The sequence below is a fragment of the Osmerus eperlanus genome, unplaced genomic scaffold, assembly GCF_963692335.1.
Source record: "Osmerus eperlanus unplaced genomic scaffold, fOsmEpe2.1 SCAFFOLD_315, whole genome shotgun sequence".
Classification (NCBI taxonomy): Eukaryota; Metazoa; Chordata; class Actinopteri; order Osmeriformes; family Osmeridae; genus Osmerus; species Osmerus eperlanus.
Window position 1 is genome coordinate 15,726 of NW_026911854.1, and position 15,795 is coordinate 31,520.

Sequence of the window (15,795 nt, forward strand, 5' to 3'; positions counted from 1 at the left end):
AAACAATTAAAACTTTCAAGAGGGAACAACTTCACTGTCTGTTAAAAGCAGTATCTGCAGCACAGTGCCACCTGCTGGAGAAAAACGTTGGAATGGGGAAATAAAGGGAAGATTAATTTTGAATCACAGCTCAAAGAACACTGGGGTCACTGTGACTGACTATACAATTAATTCTGCGCTTTGCCATAGGCATGGACTTGATCCATATCTTACCTCAACTCCAACACTCAAGTAAATAAAAATAAAAACATTTCTTCACAAATGCAGTTGAGTATTTACCAAAATGAATGGAAAAACTTGCGTTTGCATTGAGAAAGAGAAACACTTCAAATTATTTTCTGTCACTGTTACAACCAGATATAATGACTTCTGAATCCAGGTCATCGTTTATTTACATGGGAGCTTATGGCATTGTGGAGTGAGCAGGGTTTGGCAGTGTGTGGTGGGTGAATGCAGAGTGCAGTGACTCATGCCTACAGAGAGGCCTGGCAGTGGCAATCAGTAGTCTGTGAATAGAGAAAGTGAGGGAGAGAGTATATTGACATGAGTTTTCTCTTTTGTGTGCGCCTTTTCACCTTGGGGCCAATGAGAGTTTGAAAGGCATGCCATGACAAATGCTGTTTGGGGGGTGGGTTGCGTGACGTCTGTGATTGGACTGATGGAGGAGAGATTCTGAGACAGGACAGGGATCGTGGTTACGGAGCCAGCTGTGACAGCACTCGTCTCGAGCCCACAGCTCACTGGATTAACGACACCCTTACTCTACTACCGCACAGCCCCTCCTGCCTGACCAGATAAATGCTGTTGTTTCAGTTCAACCTGACACTCAGGAATCAGAGGTTTGAAAAGCCCAGTGAACAGAGGGATTTCCCCTCTATTCTCCCTCTGCCAGGGAATACTCACCCAAAAACCCCACTGTTAAGATTCAAAGCAGAGGCAATAAAAACGTCTCCTAAAGAACGGTGGGATGTAAGGAGAGGGGGTGCTCGCGTCCCATCATTCCCACCTCCTCCTGGGGCCCTGCTTCTCCTCGGCTGCCCCTCCCCCGGGGGGGCCTGGCTCCTGTCTGGCTTGTCCGTCAGCAGCTACGTCAGGGCAGGCCCGAAACCCGACACACGCACAGGAGCTGGGCCGCAGATTAAAAACAAACCCCCGCCGCGCACCCAAAACAGGGCCACCCAGCGGCAGAGAGACAGGGCACAGCGCTAACACGCTCTCTAATGAGAAAGCGGCTACCGGCGGGAGCAGGAGGAGGTCATTAGCGGCCGTCAGTGGCGAGCCGTGCCTGACGGACATCCTCCCACATCTGCCCCCCTCACCACCGGGGGCTTGTAAACCCTGACCGTGACGACCATAAATATGCGTTTGCTTGTTTACCCAGGCCGCACATCACCAGAAGATGGCCTCGCAATCTCCTCTGCAATTTCCGCCTCTTCACTGAGACAGAGACAATAAATACATTCTCCCTTTTCACCCAATACATCACTCCATTCAAAATCAAACCACACCCTTTAACAGAATTGACTGTTCATTAGGCTTAAAATGAATGTTTGAAAATATTTTATCACAGAGTTGGTATGCCTGCCTGAGATTTTTGTAAAAATACAAACTCAAGTAGAATAAGAGGTTATATTTCATTTCCTCCTGTCCAGAAACTGATATATTGTCAGTTTCGGTGATTTGTCATTTGATTAAAGAACTAAGGGGGTATCATTACTACTTTATTTTGGCATAGCATGCACCAAACCAGCCCGTTATGCAATGGTTCATGTGAAGCGAGCCGATTACAGGGGTCATCAGACAAGCAGCCAGGCACTGTTCATGACAACAGTTAAACTGCTTGTTTGCTATGTAACAGTAATCCAGGGGAAATAGCAAATGAAACCAATCCTTCCACCTGCAGGAATGGAAACACAAATCATTCCGAAGAGCTCTGTTCTTTACACAATAGTTTCATTAAATGCAACCACTATGTTCTCCCAACCAGTGTTGATAGTATTTTTTATGTAGCAATAAATAAATCTTTCAAAAACAATTGCAGGAATTTGCCTTACAAGAAAGCTGCCATTACATGTTAAGTATATGAACAAGGTTCCACGTATAAAATTATTTAAAATAATAATAAAAAATAAAAAAACCCTTAACCAAATTGCCCTCATCTTTACATTATCATTGCACTCTATTTGCATTTAAACAGCAAACGGGAAAGTTACAAAAGTTACTTTTTCAGTAAAGACTACAAATGTAGTCAATTTGATTTGTCTTCTACTGTGTGAAACAGAATGGAAAGGACCGGAAAGACTAAAAGCAGTGGACTTTCTTTTATTTCTTTAAACAGCAACAAGATTGTCAGCAATATTACCAATGACACTCCTTCGTGCAACCATAAACTGTTTTCTGTACATGTTATAAATATGGCATCTTGTCTTTCACAAACTATGTGCATACAGCATTGACACCACAGCTTCTAAAAATGAAGCTGGGTGTTTGCAAGAGATTACAGAGAAGTCTCCACCTGATATCTGCTTCCCCCTACAATTACCACAAACCTACTGGCACAAGGCACAGACCTCCACATCCAACCTGCCCATAAGCGCTCAGGCCCTCAGTCTCGCTGAAAGCCGACGTCAGTGGGAGACGCCCTCCACAGTGATAAGACCACAATGAAAACTTATTGCACTGTTTTTGTTCAGAGCAGTGGTCTTAAACTGATGCCACGGAGGTCCGTGTGTATGCTGGCTTTTAATCCAGCCGAAGACCTTGATTATATAATTATATCAATTTGGTGAATTAGGGCTGTAGTTTTGCATACTGCATATAAAGTGAAATATGTTCTTAGCGTTGTCTAAGTTGTTTTTATTCTGTGCTTTACTGCAGTTAAATGCATATGGCTGAATGAGGAATTGGAATCAATTAAGGCAGCATTAATTGGAATGAAAACCTGCTTATACACAGCCCTCCGTGTAACAAGTCTGAGACCACTGAGAAATGCTACCTGTACAGCTGATGGAAAAAAGACACTAGAATGAAAATTCTGTTACAAAAAGAAAAAAAGAATAAGAAAAAACAGACTTTCACCACAAAGGCAGTTCTTGGCAACAGCTTGTGTACACTATCCATTGTTCGCAGACCTTTTACAATGTTAAAAAGATACGCTAAAAACGCGAGACGGAAGGGACTCCGAGCCTCTGGTTCCCGCTTGCGATATGACGGCGCTTCCTCCCGCCACACACACCTACAACAGGCACCGACGTGGCTCTTCCGCGACAGACTTCCCTGTAGTCTCAGGTTGACGGGAGTAGTCCGAAAGTGGAACGTGCTTGAAATACGGTAGATTCGCTTCCTATGTCCAGGGTTTCTACACCGACATTCGGGATGGATCACAGCACAGTATTCACACAGTTCTGATTATTTTGACCATCCATTATGACATGCTAAACCAGCAACGCTCATGCAGAGTTTGACTTTTCGCTCCGGAGCTCATGCTCACATCAAGAATACAGGATTCTTAGGACCCTCTCGCCGTGCACGGCTTTAATGAAAGGGGTAAATGTAACAGTGCTTTGCACTGTGTCATTTAAGTGTATCGGAGTGGAGAGATTGCCACCTAGTGGCAGTACCAGGGGATGCATGTCCAGTAAAAATGCCGTTTCAGTCAAGATACTTCAACATTCCTACAGCACTCTCTTTGGCAGCGTCACTCAGGGGACCCAAACGGAAAACCAGCCATCTCCACCATCAAGGACCGGTTCCTGTGTGGCCCCAATGAGAAAGCCCCGACCTCAACCACCCCTTGCACTCTCAGAGCCTCCTTCGTATTTTTAAAAAGGCAAACATGATTGACAAAAAATAAATTAACACAGGACAAAAACAACGAAAGAAATCATTAAAAATCTCATTGCTTAATTACAGTAAAGGCCGCGACCACAGCTGTGCAGCAGTCTAATCTTTTAAACCCGAGATTCCGTTCAAAAAACACGTCACTGCCCCAGCTCATTTCACACAAGGAGAACCCCCCTCCCCCAGTTTGCCGGGGTCTCCAATCCAGTCCCGTGGGGCCTCAAGCGAGCGGTCTGGGCCCGCCTTTTGACCAAAGGCCTTGACATGGCGGCTCCTCCGGTCCGCAGGCTAGAGTGTGACGAGGACGGAGGGCGAGGCCAGGCCCTGCTCGGCCCACTGCACGGAGGAAGAGGAGGATGAAGAGGAGGTGGTGGTGATGCTGCGCTGGTTCATGCGCCGGTGGAAGCGACGCAGCCGCAGCAGGTACAGCAGGATGGACAGCACCACCACCAGGAAGCAGGCCAGGAAAAGGTAGTGGTTGTTGACGAAGGAGAAGCTGCGGCGCCAGTGCGAGTGCGCCCCCTTCAGGATCTCCTGCTGAATGTCCCTGAGGAGAGGGCGAGAGAGGAGAAAGCAGGACAAACAAGGAGAGAAAGAACAGTGAAAATGTAAAGAAGGGAGGATAGAGAGAGAAAAGCAAGTGAGAGAGAGAGAGCAAATGAAAGAGGAGGAAGTAGAGAAAACAAGGATGAGACCATGACTATGTCCATTTTCAACAGGCAAAAACCTTCTCTGTAATAGTACAGGAACACCTCGCTTCATATACTGCATGAAATCTTCCAAATACTCTCAGTTTCTCAACAGATTCTGTCAACTATATGTAATGTGCTATATTCAGACACCTTTGAAGGATATAGCATACGGTTGGCAGGATGACAAAGAATGCAAAGGCTTTGGTCTTCACAAGTATATTAGTCTTGTAGTAAGTCTTAAAACCTTAAAAGCAAATATAAAATATTAGCTTGTTTTAAGTTACGGTTCACTTTACAAGTTACATTTTCTAACCCCATTGAAACATCTTGAAAGGAGTCAAACTGTGTCACCTCATTGGCAATGTTGTCAAGTACTACAAATAAGATTTGAAGTGTAAATAAGAGTGAAAGAGTGAGGATAGCGCTGTACCTCAGAGGAAGGAAGCGTGTTCTGTAAAGTATGGCTCCCAGGGTCCACTGCACCTCCTTGTCGTAGACCAGCAGGGCGGGTCCTCAGGTTCTCATACGTGGTGGGGAAGGAGAAGCCGGAGTGGAAGACCTCATACATCCACGCGGATTTAAAACACTGGTACCTGCAGGCAGTAAAGGAGCACACATTTCACATTCGCACAGGGGACACTCAACACACTCAGGATTGGCCTACTGTACAAGGAGAAGAGTCGGGCCGGTCAGAAAAGACGCACTTGAGCCTGTGCAGGTCAGCGTGGGAGGCGTACAGGCCCCGGTCAAAATGCTCTTTCAGGGTTCTCCATTGGGTGGCGCAGTAACTCTGCAGGGAACACACAAAAACAATGACAGAAATCCACTCCACTCAACTGCTACAGTGCTCTCCCAAAACACCCTAAGTATAGTACCCATGCAGGGTTGGGATGGTGACGGATAGGGATGTATTCATTTGATATCATTTCTGTGAAGGGTTCAGCATGCATATCTAGGCATGTAAGGAACCACTGAAGAACCAGTTCGTTCTGGTTCCTCAGTGGTGTAATGACTTGCCTACCACTGTCAGGACAGCAGAATCCCTCCCCCTATTTCGACACAGACTAATAACACACCTTTTCAAACTGTACCTTAGTCCTTCCCCTCCCAAAAAAAAATTTGCATCACATTTGCACTTATGATGACTATATGTTTAGAACAACACTTCATGTGTATTTTACTAGTTATGGATGTGATGCTTTAACTTGTTGAAGAACCTATGCACTTGTAAGTCGCTTTGGATTAAAAGCATCTGCTAAATTAAAAAAATGTAATGTTGATGAACAAAACCTATGTCATCCTGTAAGAAACAGATAGGACCTCACAGATAAGATAGACATGTGCGTCAAAGGTAAGGGTATTTAAGCCGGGCCATATGACCAGTGTGTTGAAGGTTGCTGTACTGAAAACTTGTTTCTTCACGCTGGCCGGTGTGACTTTCAATAAAATTGTACTTTTATCTTGGAAAGCGGTTGCTGACTAGGGTTCATAAATTGTCCAGACAGAGAGACGCTGTATGATTGGGTTTTATCGTTTTATCACTTTAGTACTTTGTGAAACCACACTTGAGCTGCAACTGTATTGAAATGTGCTGCACAAATAAACTTGAATTGACTAGAAGTAGATACCTTCACATTTCACAGTCAGACTTCACATCTGACAAAGATGTGGGGGCTTTCAGAGGCTTAATGTCAGCGTGTAGGTTTGAGCTATCTGTAGTGTTACAGATAGGATTAGAAATAGAGATGGGGTGTAGGGTGTAGGCGTTGCCCGGCAGAATACCTTGGCAGCACGGCTGTACTTGGTGGCGTTGTAGCCTCCACCCATGCGCAGAACGTCCTCGGTGCAGTAGTAGAACTCAGAGAAGCCGTAGAACTGGCTGTTGCGGTAGTCGATGGGCGGCTGGTAGACGCCGTTGAGTGAGGACTGTGTGTCGTTGGTGTGGTTGAGGAAGGGCAGCAGCAGCTGCCTGCAGAGGTTGAAGTCTCCCGTGCCCCGGAGATGGACCCTCTGCCCGGACGGGCCCACCTCATCCTGCAGGTCCACGGGCAGGCAGGGGTCCAGGTACGGCAAGTCCACCGTCTCCCCCACGTGCTGGCCCAGGAGCCTGGAGACACAACCAGCACAGTGAGTAATGCACCAACATCCACGTCTACTGCCTTTCAGACAAAATGTAGGCAAAGCCTCAGGAATATACGCATTTCATTCTCGGAAAGAAAATCTGTATTTCAGGACCGGCCAAACCATGACTAAGCCTATTAACTCATATAGGTACATTCAGAAGTGAAAGCTTAACTTAAACTTCATCATATACAGGAATAGAAATGTCAAAATGCAGCCTTAAGTTCCTTGAAGGCGGTCTGTATGTTCAACTTTGTAAGCCCATTATGATACACACCTTATTAATTTGGCTTGAGTAATTTTTTCCTTGTTTGTACATGACAAATCACAAATGAAGGTTGTATCATCACACGAGGAGAAGCTACGGGGTTCTCTCACAGGGTTTTGTGGGAAATGCAGTTATAAACCTATAACCCCGTGCTAGAATGACACAGACTGGTGCATTTGTGGATAGGAGCACGTGGGTTGAAAGGTTTGCTTTACTTGTTCCGCAGGAGGGTCTTCCCGACGATGTTCTCCTCGTATCTCTGGCGAGCGGCGTTCCCGCCGAAGCCCAGGAAGGTGGACACGTAGACGCGGTACACGTGATCGGTGCGATGGGCGTCGCAGCCCAGGTTAAACTCCGCCAGCAGGTTCTTTGCCACCTCCTCCTGCAGGACACCGCCCATCAGCCAAAGCCAAAATTCAGTGAACGGGCACCTATCATTGGCTGCTACGCACAAAAGATTTAAGCTGGAAAAAGAAATCCATCAATATTCGCACATGCGGGTAAGAGGAATTAATTCCATAATGATCCTCTACACTCATATTAATGTTCAATTCCACCCAGTGTTAGTAAGACCTGGCACTGCAGCCCTGGTATTCACATTAAAAATAGAATGTCTATGAATCACAGTAATTGACGGTTCTGTACAAAGGAAATGCCTGATTAGACACTAAAGAAGAATGCAGAGATACCTACAGTATGTGGTAATAACATGCAAAAGAATGCCAGTTCATTTATCTACTGCCATAAATAGCATGTTAATCTTTATCACTCTAGAGAAAGAAAAAAAAAAAAACCTGCTCAAAAAAAAAAAACCTGCTCAACTACGTTCCTACCACCTGCAGCACATATTTTCTCAGTCATTTAGCGGATATGTGGTGACACTGGCATTTCAAAGCCATTGCGGCATGCAGCACTCATATCGTAACCTTAGACTTCCAGAACGCTCATCCAACACAGTGAGTGACTCAGCCCACAGTGGGTGGGGTGGGGTGGGGAGGAACAGGATAGGTGGAGATACACCAGAGGCAGGGAAGACAGGGGAGGAAACGGCGTGAGCAACAAAACCAAAGGAAACGTAAAAGAAGGGAAATCGTGGTGATAATAACCTGCTGTGGAGAGGCAAAGCTTACAGTTTTGGGCACTTCGTACGCAATCTGCGTGGACACCCCCCCCATGTCCAGCACGCCGGCGGTCCGTTTGCGCACTAGTGCCTCCTGCTGGTCGTTGCCAGGGACCTGCACCTCAACCACCGCCTCGTTCTCTAGAGGCGGGGAGGCCAGGCCAGGAGAGAGGAGAGGGTCATGAAGAAAGAAGAAATCGTCCCTGGTTATGATTTGCACTTATTCAAATCGTACATCACTCAGGATAAGAGCGTCAGCCAAATTACTATAATGTCATGTAAAAGAAAACATGGGTGAAGAAAATAAACAGATAAAATTAAGATAGATAGAGCAAGGGTTCAAGGGTCCTTGCATTTTTCACTTTAAAATCATGACAATATGTGCAGTGTGAGAAAGAAGGCTATCGTCAGGATCTTAAGATACTTACCATCGTCTACATGGTTGAATCTCCCGAGGACAAAGTTGATCCCGATCCACGCATACACACCTGTTCACACAGTAAAGCGGAGTCACTCTGCTTGTCTTAAGCACTGCCTCAGGAAGGAGATGACATGCACGTACAGTTCTCGAACAGCTTAATGCCCCGCTTTCAAACAAGAAGACTCACCCTCCTGCTTGCCGGATATGACCTCCACGTGGGAGTCGGAAAACAGGAAGTTAAAATGCACTGGGATGTCAGTCCGCAAATCCTCCAACAACGCTTCCTGTTGACTGAAAAAAGTGCGAGGTCAACAGCATTCACCTGGCTACCAGAACAAGCATGTACAGATAAAAAATACTTTAAAAAATCACATCTGACCTGAATAAGTGAGAGAAATGAGTGAAGTAGTGCATGTAGCAGATACCTCTCTGGGAGGACCCTCATTCCAGCAGTGCAGAGGATGTAGAGGGGGGTCTCCTGGTGCTTGCTCTTTGGGATGTGCTGGGCAGCAAAGCTCAGCAGAGGGTAGATATAATCACTGGCTTTTTCTGGTGTTGTGGCCAGTTCTGAGATGCCTACCAAGCAGAAACAAAAAAGTAATAGAGCGCCAACAAAGCCACCAGCCTAACAACCTTGTTGAATTGAGCATAAAAGCTTGTGTAAAAATTGCTTCTTCTAAACACTAGTAGCAGTATATTGTTCACTGTACAAACTGCATGGAGATGAAGGAAAGAACAGATCGCTCCAAAGGGAAGGTTAATTTTTGAATTAACAGCGTTGTTCCATTTACTCAGCACATTTTGCGATGAAAGAATGCCTTAAGAGACTGCTTGCACTAAAAGTTAACGTTAACACTTTAGCCCTTTCAGTCCCAGGCCCAATATGAAGCAGCTGCACCCAAATCCCAAAGGTGTTTTGGCTTAGGATGAAAGGTAGAATGTTTCAAAATTTTAGTATGGTTTTAATAGGAGCTCAAATAGTATAGCAGCCATTTTGATTGTTTGAAAAGGAAGATGGTAGGAATTTACAGTAGTTACGCTTGAGTGCCATATTAACTTTAACAGCCCACTAGGTTGTGCAAACTTTACAAAAGGTGTGTGCAGCACAGAAATCCTATTTACACCACCTCCGCCCTTGACTGGCCACCCCGCTCGCTGACGGGCCACTTCGTCTCTACGTTCTTTGTGGGAAACATAACCCCTGCTTCCCCCCTGCAGGTGACCTCACCAGGCTTTATCTTCATGACCACGGGCTTCCTGTGCTGGTCCCTCATCTGCCGGATGTCCAGCAGGTCGTGGGGGTTGCCGTTGTGCCGGGGCCAGCAGTACACGAAGACCCGGGAGCCGCTGCTGCCGCAGTCCACCACCAGGCCGTAGTTCAGCTCGGGGTTGCTGGTGTCGGTGGCGTCTATGTCGGTCACATGCGCAAAGTGCCTGTGTGTGTGAGAGAGACGGAGGACGTCAGTGCCAACACAAAGAACGAAGAGACACTACGTCCTGCTGAGGCACAGAACAAAAATCTGCAGAGCATAACGGGAAAAGAGAAGGTCTTCTAATTTGACCTTTATTTGACATATCTGCCTATCATTACCATTCACAAGCCACTAGGCTGGCAAAGGTACTGCTGTCATGAATTACAATTCAGGCTTTGTGTAGTAAAATGTCCTCACGGGAACAGGGTACAGGGAAGTGCAGTACAGAGCTCTCTCCCACAGCTCAGATATTAAAACCACAGTGGTCAGACGATCAAACCTTTCTTACAATGGAAAAGTAGAATTTACAACAAATAAGCATCTAGTTTGTCCTCTCCCTGTGTGGTGCCACAGAAGATTCAGTAGAAAACTAGCCATACCTAGCCCTGGCGCATAATGTCTATTTATTGAGCTTTATTTATAGGTAGTATTTATAGTAGGTTTACTGACCATACATGTTCTTTTATAGTAACAGCCTGTTAATGCCCCCCTCCCCCATTACCCTAACCTGCTTGTCTTTGGATTATGGGAGGAAACCGGAGTCAATCCACGCGGCCATAGGGACACTTTACTGTATTAAAAACGTAATGTCTTCCAGCATCTCTAAGGTTTCACCTATGAAACTGGTTGTCCTGGCTGGCCCAGCTATACTGGCCCTTGCCCATCACCAGCAGGAGGTAGAGCAGCCCCAGGAGTCCTGCCAGCAGGCTCACGAACAGCAGCTGCCTGAAGGAGGGCAGCAGGAGGCGGGGGAGCCCCACAGGGGACAGGCTGAAGTGCCAGGAGGCTGGGAAAAGGCAGGAGAAGCTGATCCTGGGAGAGAGACAGGACACAACAGGCTCAGCACACCTCCACAATTCACATCTGTCACACACTCCATTTCAACACATTTTAAATATTTCCATGATAAAATACATTTAATAACATAATATAGGGCCACACAATCTTGTTGCTGGAGATTACCATCATGTAAGTTGTCATTCAAACCCCGAATTTGGCACACAAATTCCACCAATTAGCAGGTCAATGGGATCTCTGGCTGTTGAATGAGGTGTGGTTTGTTAGAATTTAAATGAGTCTACATGATGGTCTTAAGGAACAGGGTTGGGCAGGCCTGATGTAATGTAATGCAAAACAGTGCATTTTAAAATGTTTTTTTTTTTTAATGTTTAGACTATTCATGCTGTATTTTGAATGGTCCTATCCTGGGTGTTTTACATGACCGCTGCCTACCTTCCCATGGCTTAAAGGTCTTCCGATGTGTAGGTCCAATTGGAGACACACGGCTGAAGGTGTCGGCATCCAAACACCCTTACCGTCTCCGTCTGTTCAATGGACTTCTTAGGAGTATCATCCTGATCAACCTGGGCAGGAAGGTGCTTAAATTAGAACGCATCGCTTCTTGTCAAAGGCGTCAAGTAAATATTATTTTTTCAATGCAAGTTTTAATGTGAATTAATGTTCTGGTGTTTAGTATAAGGATACAATTGAAGTTAAATTATGTTTATGCTTTGTTATTCCATAAACACCAGTACAGACTCATATTGTTACCTACTGAACAAAGTATGTCACGGAAAGCGAGGTACACTCACTCAGTTTTACACAAAAAATGCCTTGACAACAAAGTAGACGGCAAGGTTAAAGCACCTTGTGCCACTGTAGACTGACACAGGTCTTTGACAATGGTCGTGGAATATATTCCGATAGAATGAATATGTACACGTTCATATAACAAGAAGTTAGCTAATCAATATGCTGACTTACAGATGTATAGCCAGCTAGACTGCGAAAAATCGATTTTTTCAAATGGGCACTGCCTGGCAAAATTACAAGCTAATGTTAGCCAGCCAGCTAGCTAGCCTACGTGCTTTTCTGATGATGTGTCCGCTTTCCTTCAGGTGTTCAAGATGTCAAACTTCCTGTGATGTTATCGGCGTAGCTAGCATGATCAGTACCATCAGATCAGACTCTTATTTAGCTTTGCAGTAACTTACCTGAAAACGATAACTTCTATTCCCACCTAGCACTAGGTAATTGGCTAGACAGCTAGCCTAGTTCAATAGCACCGGTTAGAAACACGGAAACTCCATGTGAAATTGAGTAGCTTCCCTTTAGCTAGCTAGTACGGTTACACTACAACTAGCTAGCTAACTAGCTATTCTGTTGTTATGCTGACCCGTATGTTATGTTAGCAAACAGGCTAGCTAGCTTGCTAAATTGGTGAAATTCGGCGTCGACCCCAGCTGAAATCGCATAGGTAGTTAGACGTAAGCAGAGAATACTTACCAGTTAGGTGTAAGCAAATACACCGACGGCAGAAAGAGCTGTTTTGACATGTTTTTCCCAATTTTTTTCGTTCAAGTTAGCTAGCTATCACGGTCATTTTTTCCCACGTTCAACGACGTGTCCATGAACTGAAATTAGAGACGCGGAGGGGCAGGACAGGAGAGGACTCAATTCAAGATATGCGCACGCGCAGGTGTGTAACGTTCTCAAACTTACTACACTATTCTTACGATCAGGTAATATTTGAAAATGGGCCATAATATAAATATATTTTGATTACCTGAGATGTAGTTTATAAGCACCATTAAAGGAATACATAGACATAGGTCTCGGACTGCAACAGACAACTTTGATAATTTCCACATCAAAATACAGCAAAGCTGTCGCAATTTCCGAGCATAGCGGTGTGTTGCGTATAGATAGCAAGCTAAATAAATAAATAATACAAACAGCAAAACGCCGTAATAAACTGCCGTAATAAACATGTTCCAATTATGTTTGATACCATCTGGTGGTAGTCACATGTAAATGCACCCTGGGTATCCATTCTCTTCAAGTGTGAAATTTAAGAAGAGAACCATCTTGAGGAGCCATGACTTGGCTGTCTGTATTGACATGGTGGTCCTCATATAATGACATTCTGCAGTCTGAAAACTTGCTGTAATTTCCCCATCACCTTCCAAAATGACAAAAAATGTTATGCTCACACAATCATAAAATACAATAAGACAATGTGCATTAGGCCTTTAGTTGACAGTAGTTATATTTGATCTGGGTAGACTTGCAACATCAAGAATATAATGAACAAAAGAGTGTGGAACACATACACTCAGTGAACATTTTATTAGGTATTTATTATTATTTATTTTTTAAAACTTATGCTGTAGCCTATCCACTTAAAGTCATGATGCGTTGTGTGTTCAGAGATGCTCTTCTACACACCACTGTTGTAATCTGTGGTTATTTGCATTACGGCCAGTCTCCACTGATGTCTCTCATAAACAAGGTGTTTCTGTCTGCAGAACTGCTGCTCACTGGATTTGTTTTTTGCACCATTCTTTGCAAACTCTAGAGACTAGTGTGTGTGTGAAAATTTCAGGAGATCAGCAGTTTCTGAGATACTCAAACCACCCTGTCTGCTACCAACAATTTTACAATTTTACAGTCAAAGTGACTTAGATCAGAGTTTTTCCCCATTCTGATGGTTGATGTGAACATTAACTGAAGCTCCTGACCCGTATCTACATGATTGTATGCATTGCACTGCTGCCACACAATTGGCTGATTAGATAATTGCATGAATGTGCATGGTGTAATAAAGTAAAACTGTTCCTAATAAAGTGCTCGGTGAGTGTAGATCACACATTTGCATATTAATCCCACTATACATTTAGAGGAAAACAGAATCACATTCTTACCAATTAGAATCATCAGGCACTATTATTTGTCATCTTACTTTTCAATCATTTTATTACAGTGAAACAGATACAGATACAATTTTTAAAAGGCCTCTCTTAAAATCGAAAGTTTAAAAAGGAAACAAATAAAATTAAAGACATAACAAACAGCGATATACATGTTACAAAATACATTGTTTTTCATCGATTGCTTTTTCCAAAGACTCTTTGCAGCCTCCTGAGACAGACTTCTCAGGGCTGGTCAGTTCAGGCACTCCCAGGGATCGAGTGAGCTTGGGCCGGTCACTGAGCTGTCTCCGGCCTCTTTGAGATACGGCCTCTTTGCGATACACCTAGAGGGAGGCAGAAACAACAATTGGTACAAGCCTGGTTCACACATACACAGTGCCATCAGAAAGTACTCGCCTCCCGTGAACCTTTTCTGCATTTCGTTACACCTTAACATTTTAATGGATTGAAATATTTTTGTTTCCCTTCACCAGCGCAATAAATTCAACATATTCATACTGAATAATTTCATTTTTTTCCAAAATGAAAAACATTTCTCAAATAAATAAATAATAAAACATTTCTTAAAATTGATATATTTATAAATAAGCCGATGGCAGCCATTATAGCTGAGTCTTCTTGGATATGTCTGTATGAACTTTGCATATTTTGCATACTTTGCATATTTAAATTCTGCAAATGTCTGCCGAGACAGATGAATTGTGTGGAAAGCTATTTTCAGTCTTTTAGTCATTGTCTATCTTCTTTTAGAAGGTCTCATGGTCTGTCATATGGCTTCTGACAAACACCAGGTTCAGAGGTTGCTTCTCGCTCAAATCTGTGAACGGCTGAAGAGAATGTGGATCTCTGATCAGTTTCTCCCATTTCAGCAAATGCACTCTGCAACTGTAAGTGTCATAGCTGGCCTTGTGATCGCATTTATGAAAATGTCCCTCCTCGTCCAGTTTCTCAACAAAATGTGTTTTCTATTTTGTAACAATGGACTCAGTATCGGTTCTAGGAAGGTTCAAAGCTTTGCCAATATTTAATAACCGTCCCCTATTGTTTTGCCTCCGAACAACTTAATCTCCAAGTTCCACAGGCAGTTCCTTGGTCTTCATGACAGCGTAACTGATTTGATTTGCTCTTTTAGTTGGGAGACTTCACCAGAATTCAAAATCAAATGGAATACACCTGGCCCAATTCAGTTTGAGGTGAGGGGACATGTTTGCACACTAAGGATATAGAGAAGATATGGGACAACGAGGGAGACTGCAAAAGTGCTGGCCCCCAATGCTAGGGCAAAAGGGAATTACATACAGTAGCAGTATAGCTTTAAAAAGTCTTAAAGGGACAGTTCACTCTGAGGTTTTTTTCAATATTATTTTAAATTCAGTGTACCTTTTCTTATTATGCCTCCAGAGGTAGTACCTTGGGACCTTTTCCAATAGCATAAGCAACCTCATACTAATGTTGCCATAGTCTGGTTCACATTCGTAAATATCTCAAATATCCTTCATTGCACATAAGCATTGTCTGGGCCAATCGAAAACATATTCAGGAGGACATGTCACACCTGGGTCAGCAATAGTGAGGCGACTCAACTCTCTGTCCAACTCCTCGTCAGTGATCCCAAAGGGGGAGTGGGGTACAGGGGGCAGGGAGTCGAGGAAACTGTCACTGAGTGCAGAGGAAGCTCCTCCGGATGGGAGGGGTTCAGAAGGAACTTGTGGCAGTCCGGGCTGTCCATCTGTGGCAGACTCGTCCAATAGGGACTTCAGCTCTTCCTCCAGCTCCTCTGTGTCCACACCTATCAAGACAACACAAACGAGTTAAATCATAGTGTACAACAGGTTCAAAACACTGACCAGTCATAGCATCATTTAAATTATGTGTGGAGCCAGTGACAAGTCCGAGATTTTACAGATACTAAGGGTACACTGAATAATCCATATACAATTATGTACTCCTGAATTTGAGTGTGAAATGATTCAAGACAAATCAAAGCAAATGGAAATTGCAACCTTACTATGTGTCGAGAGTACAAACAACCCCATTCATCTAGAGCATAATGCAATTGACTATGGCACAGTTCTTTCATACAAACCTGATATGATGCCAAATCAGTGAGTAAGGAACAGACTGTACATAAGGAGGGCAGAGCAGACC

The 15,795-nt window shown here is 44.2% G+C and overlaps 1 protein-coding gene across 1 annotated transcript; it reads right to left on the minus strand.

Annotated features, from left to right (window-relative positions):
- Positions 1-4,128: 4,128 nt before the first annotated feature.
- On the minus strand, positions 4,129-15,436 carry LOC134016690 (ectonucleoside triphosphate diphosphohydrolase 4-like; the record flags this gene model as incomplete). Its single annotated transcript, XM_062456020.1, is given in 14 exon segments — positions 4,129-4,387; positions 4,963-5,039; positions 5,041-5,125; positions 5,237-5,322; positions 6,315-6,639; positions 7,137-7,303; positions 8,052-8,182; positions 8,470-8,529; positions 8,650-8,753; positions 8,888-9,038; positions 9,691-9,896; positions 10,550-10,747; positions 13,867-13,970; positions 15,201-15,436. Coding segments are annotated over 14 exon segments (2,189 nt in total), but the record flags the coding sequence as incomplete, so codon positions are not given.
- Between the last annotated feature and the right edge of the window lie 359 nt (positions 15,437-15,795).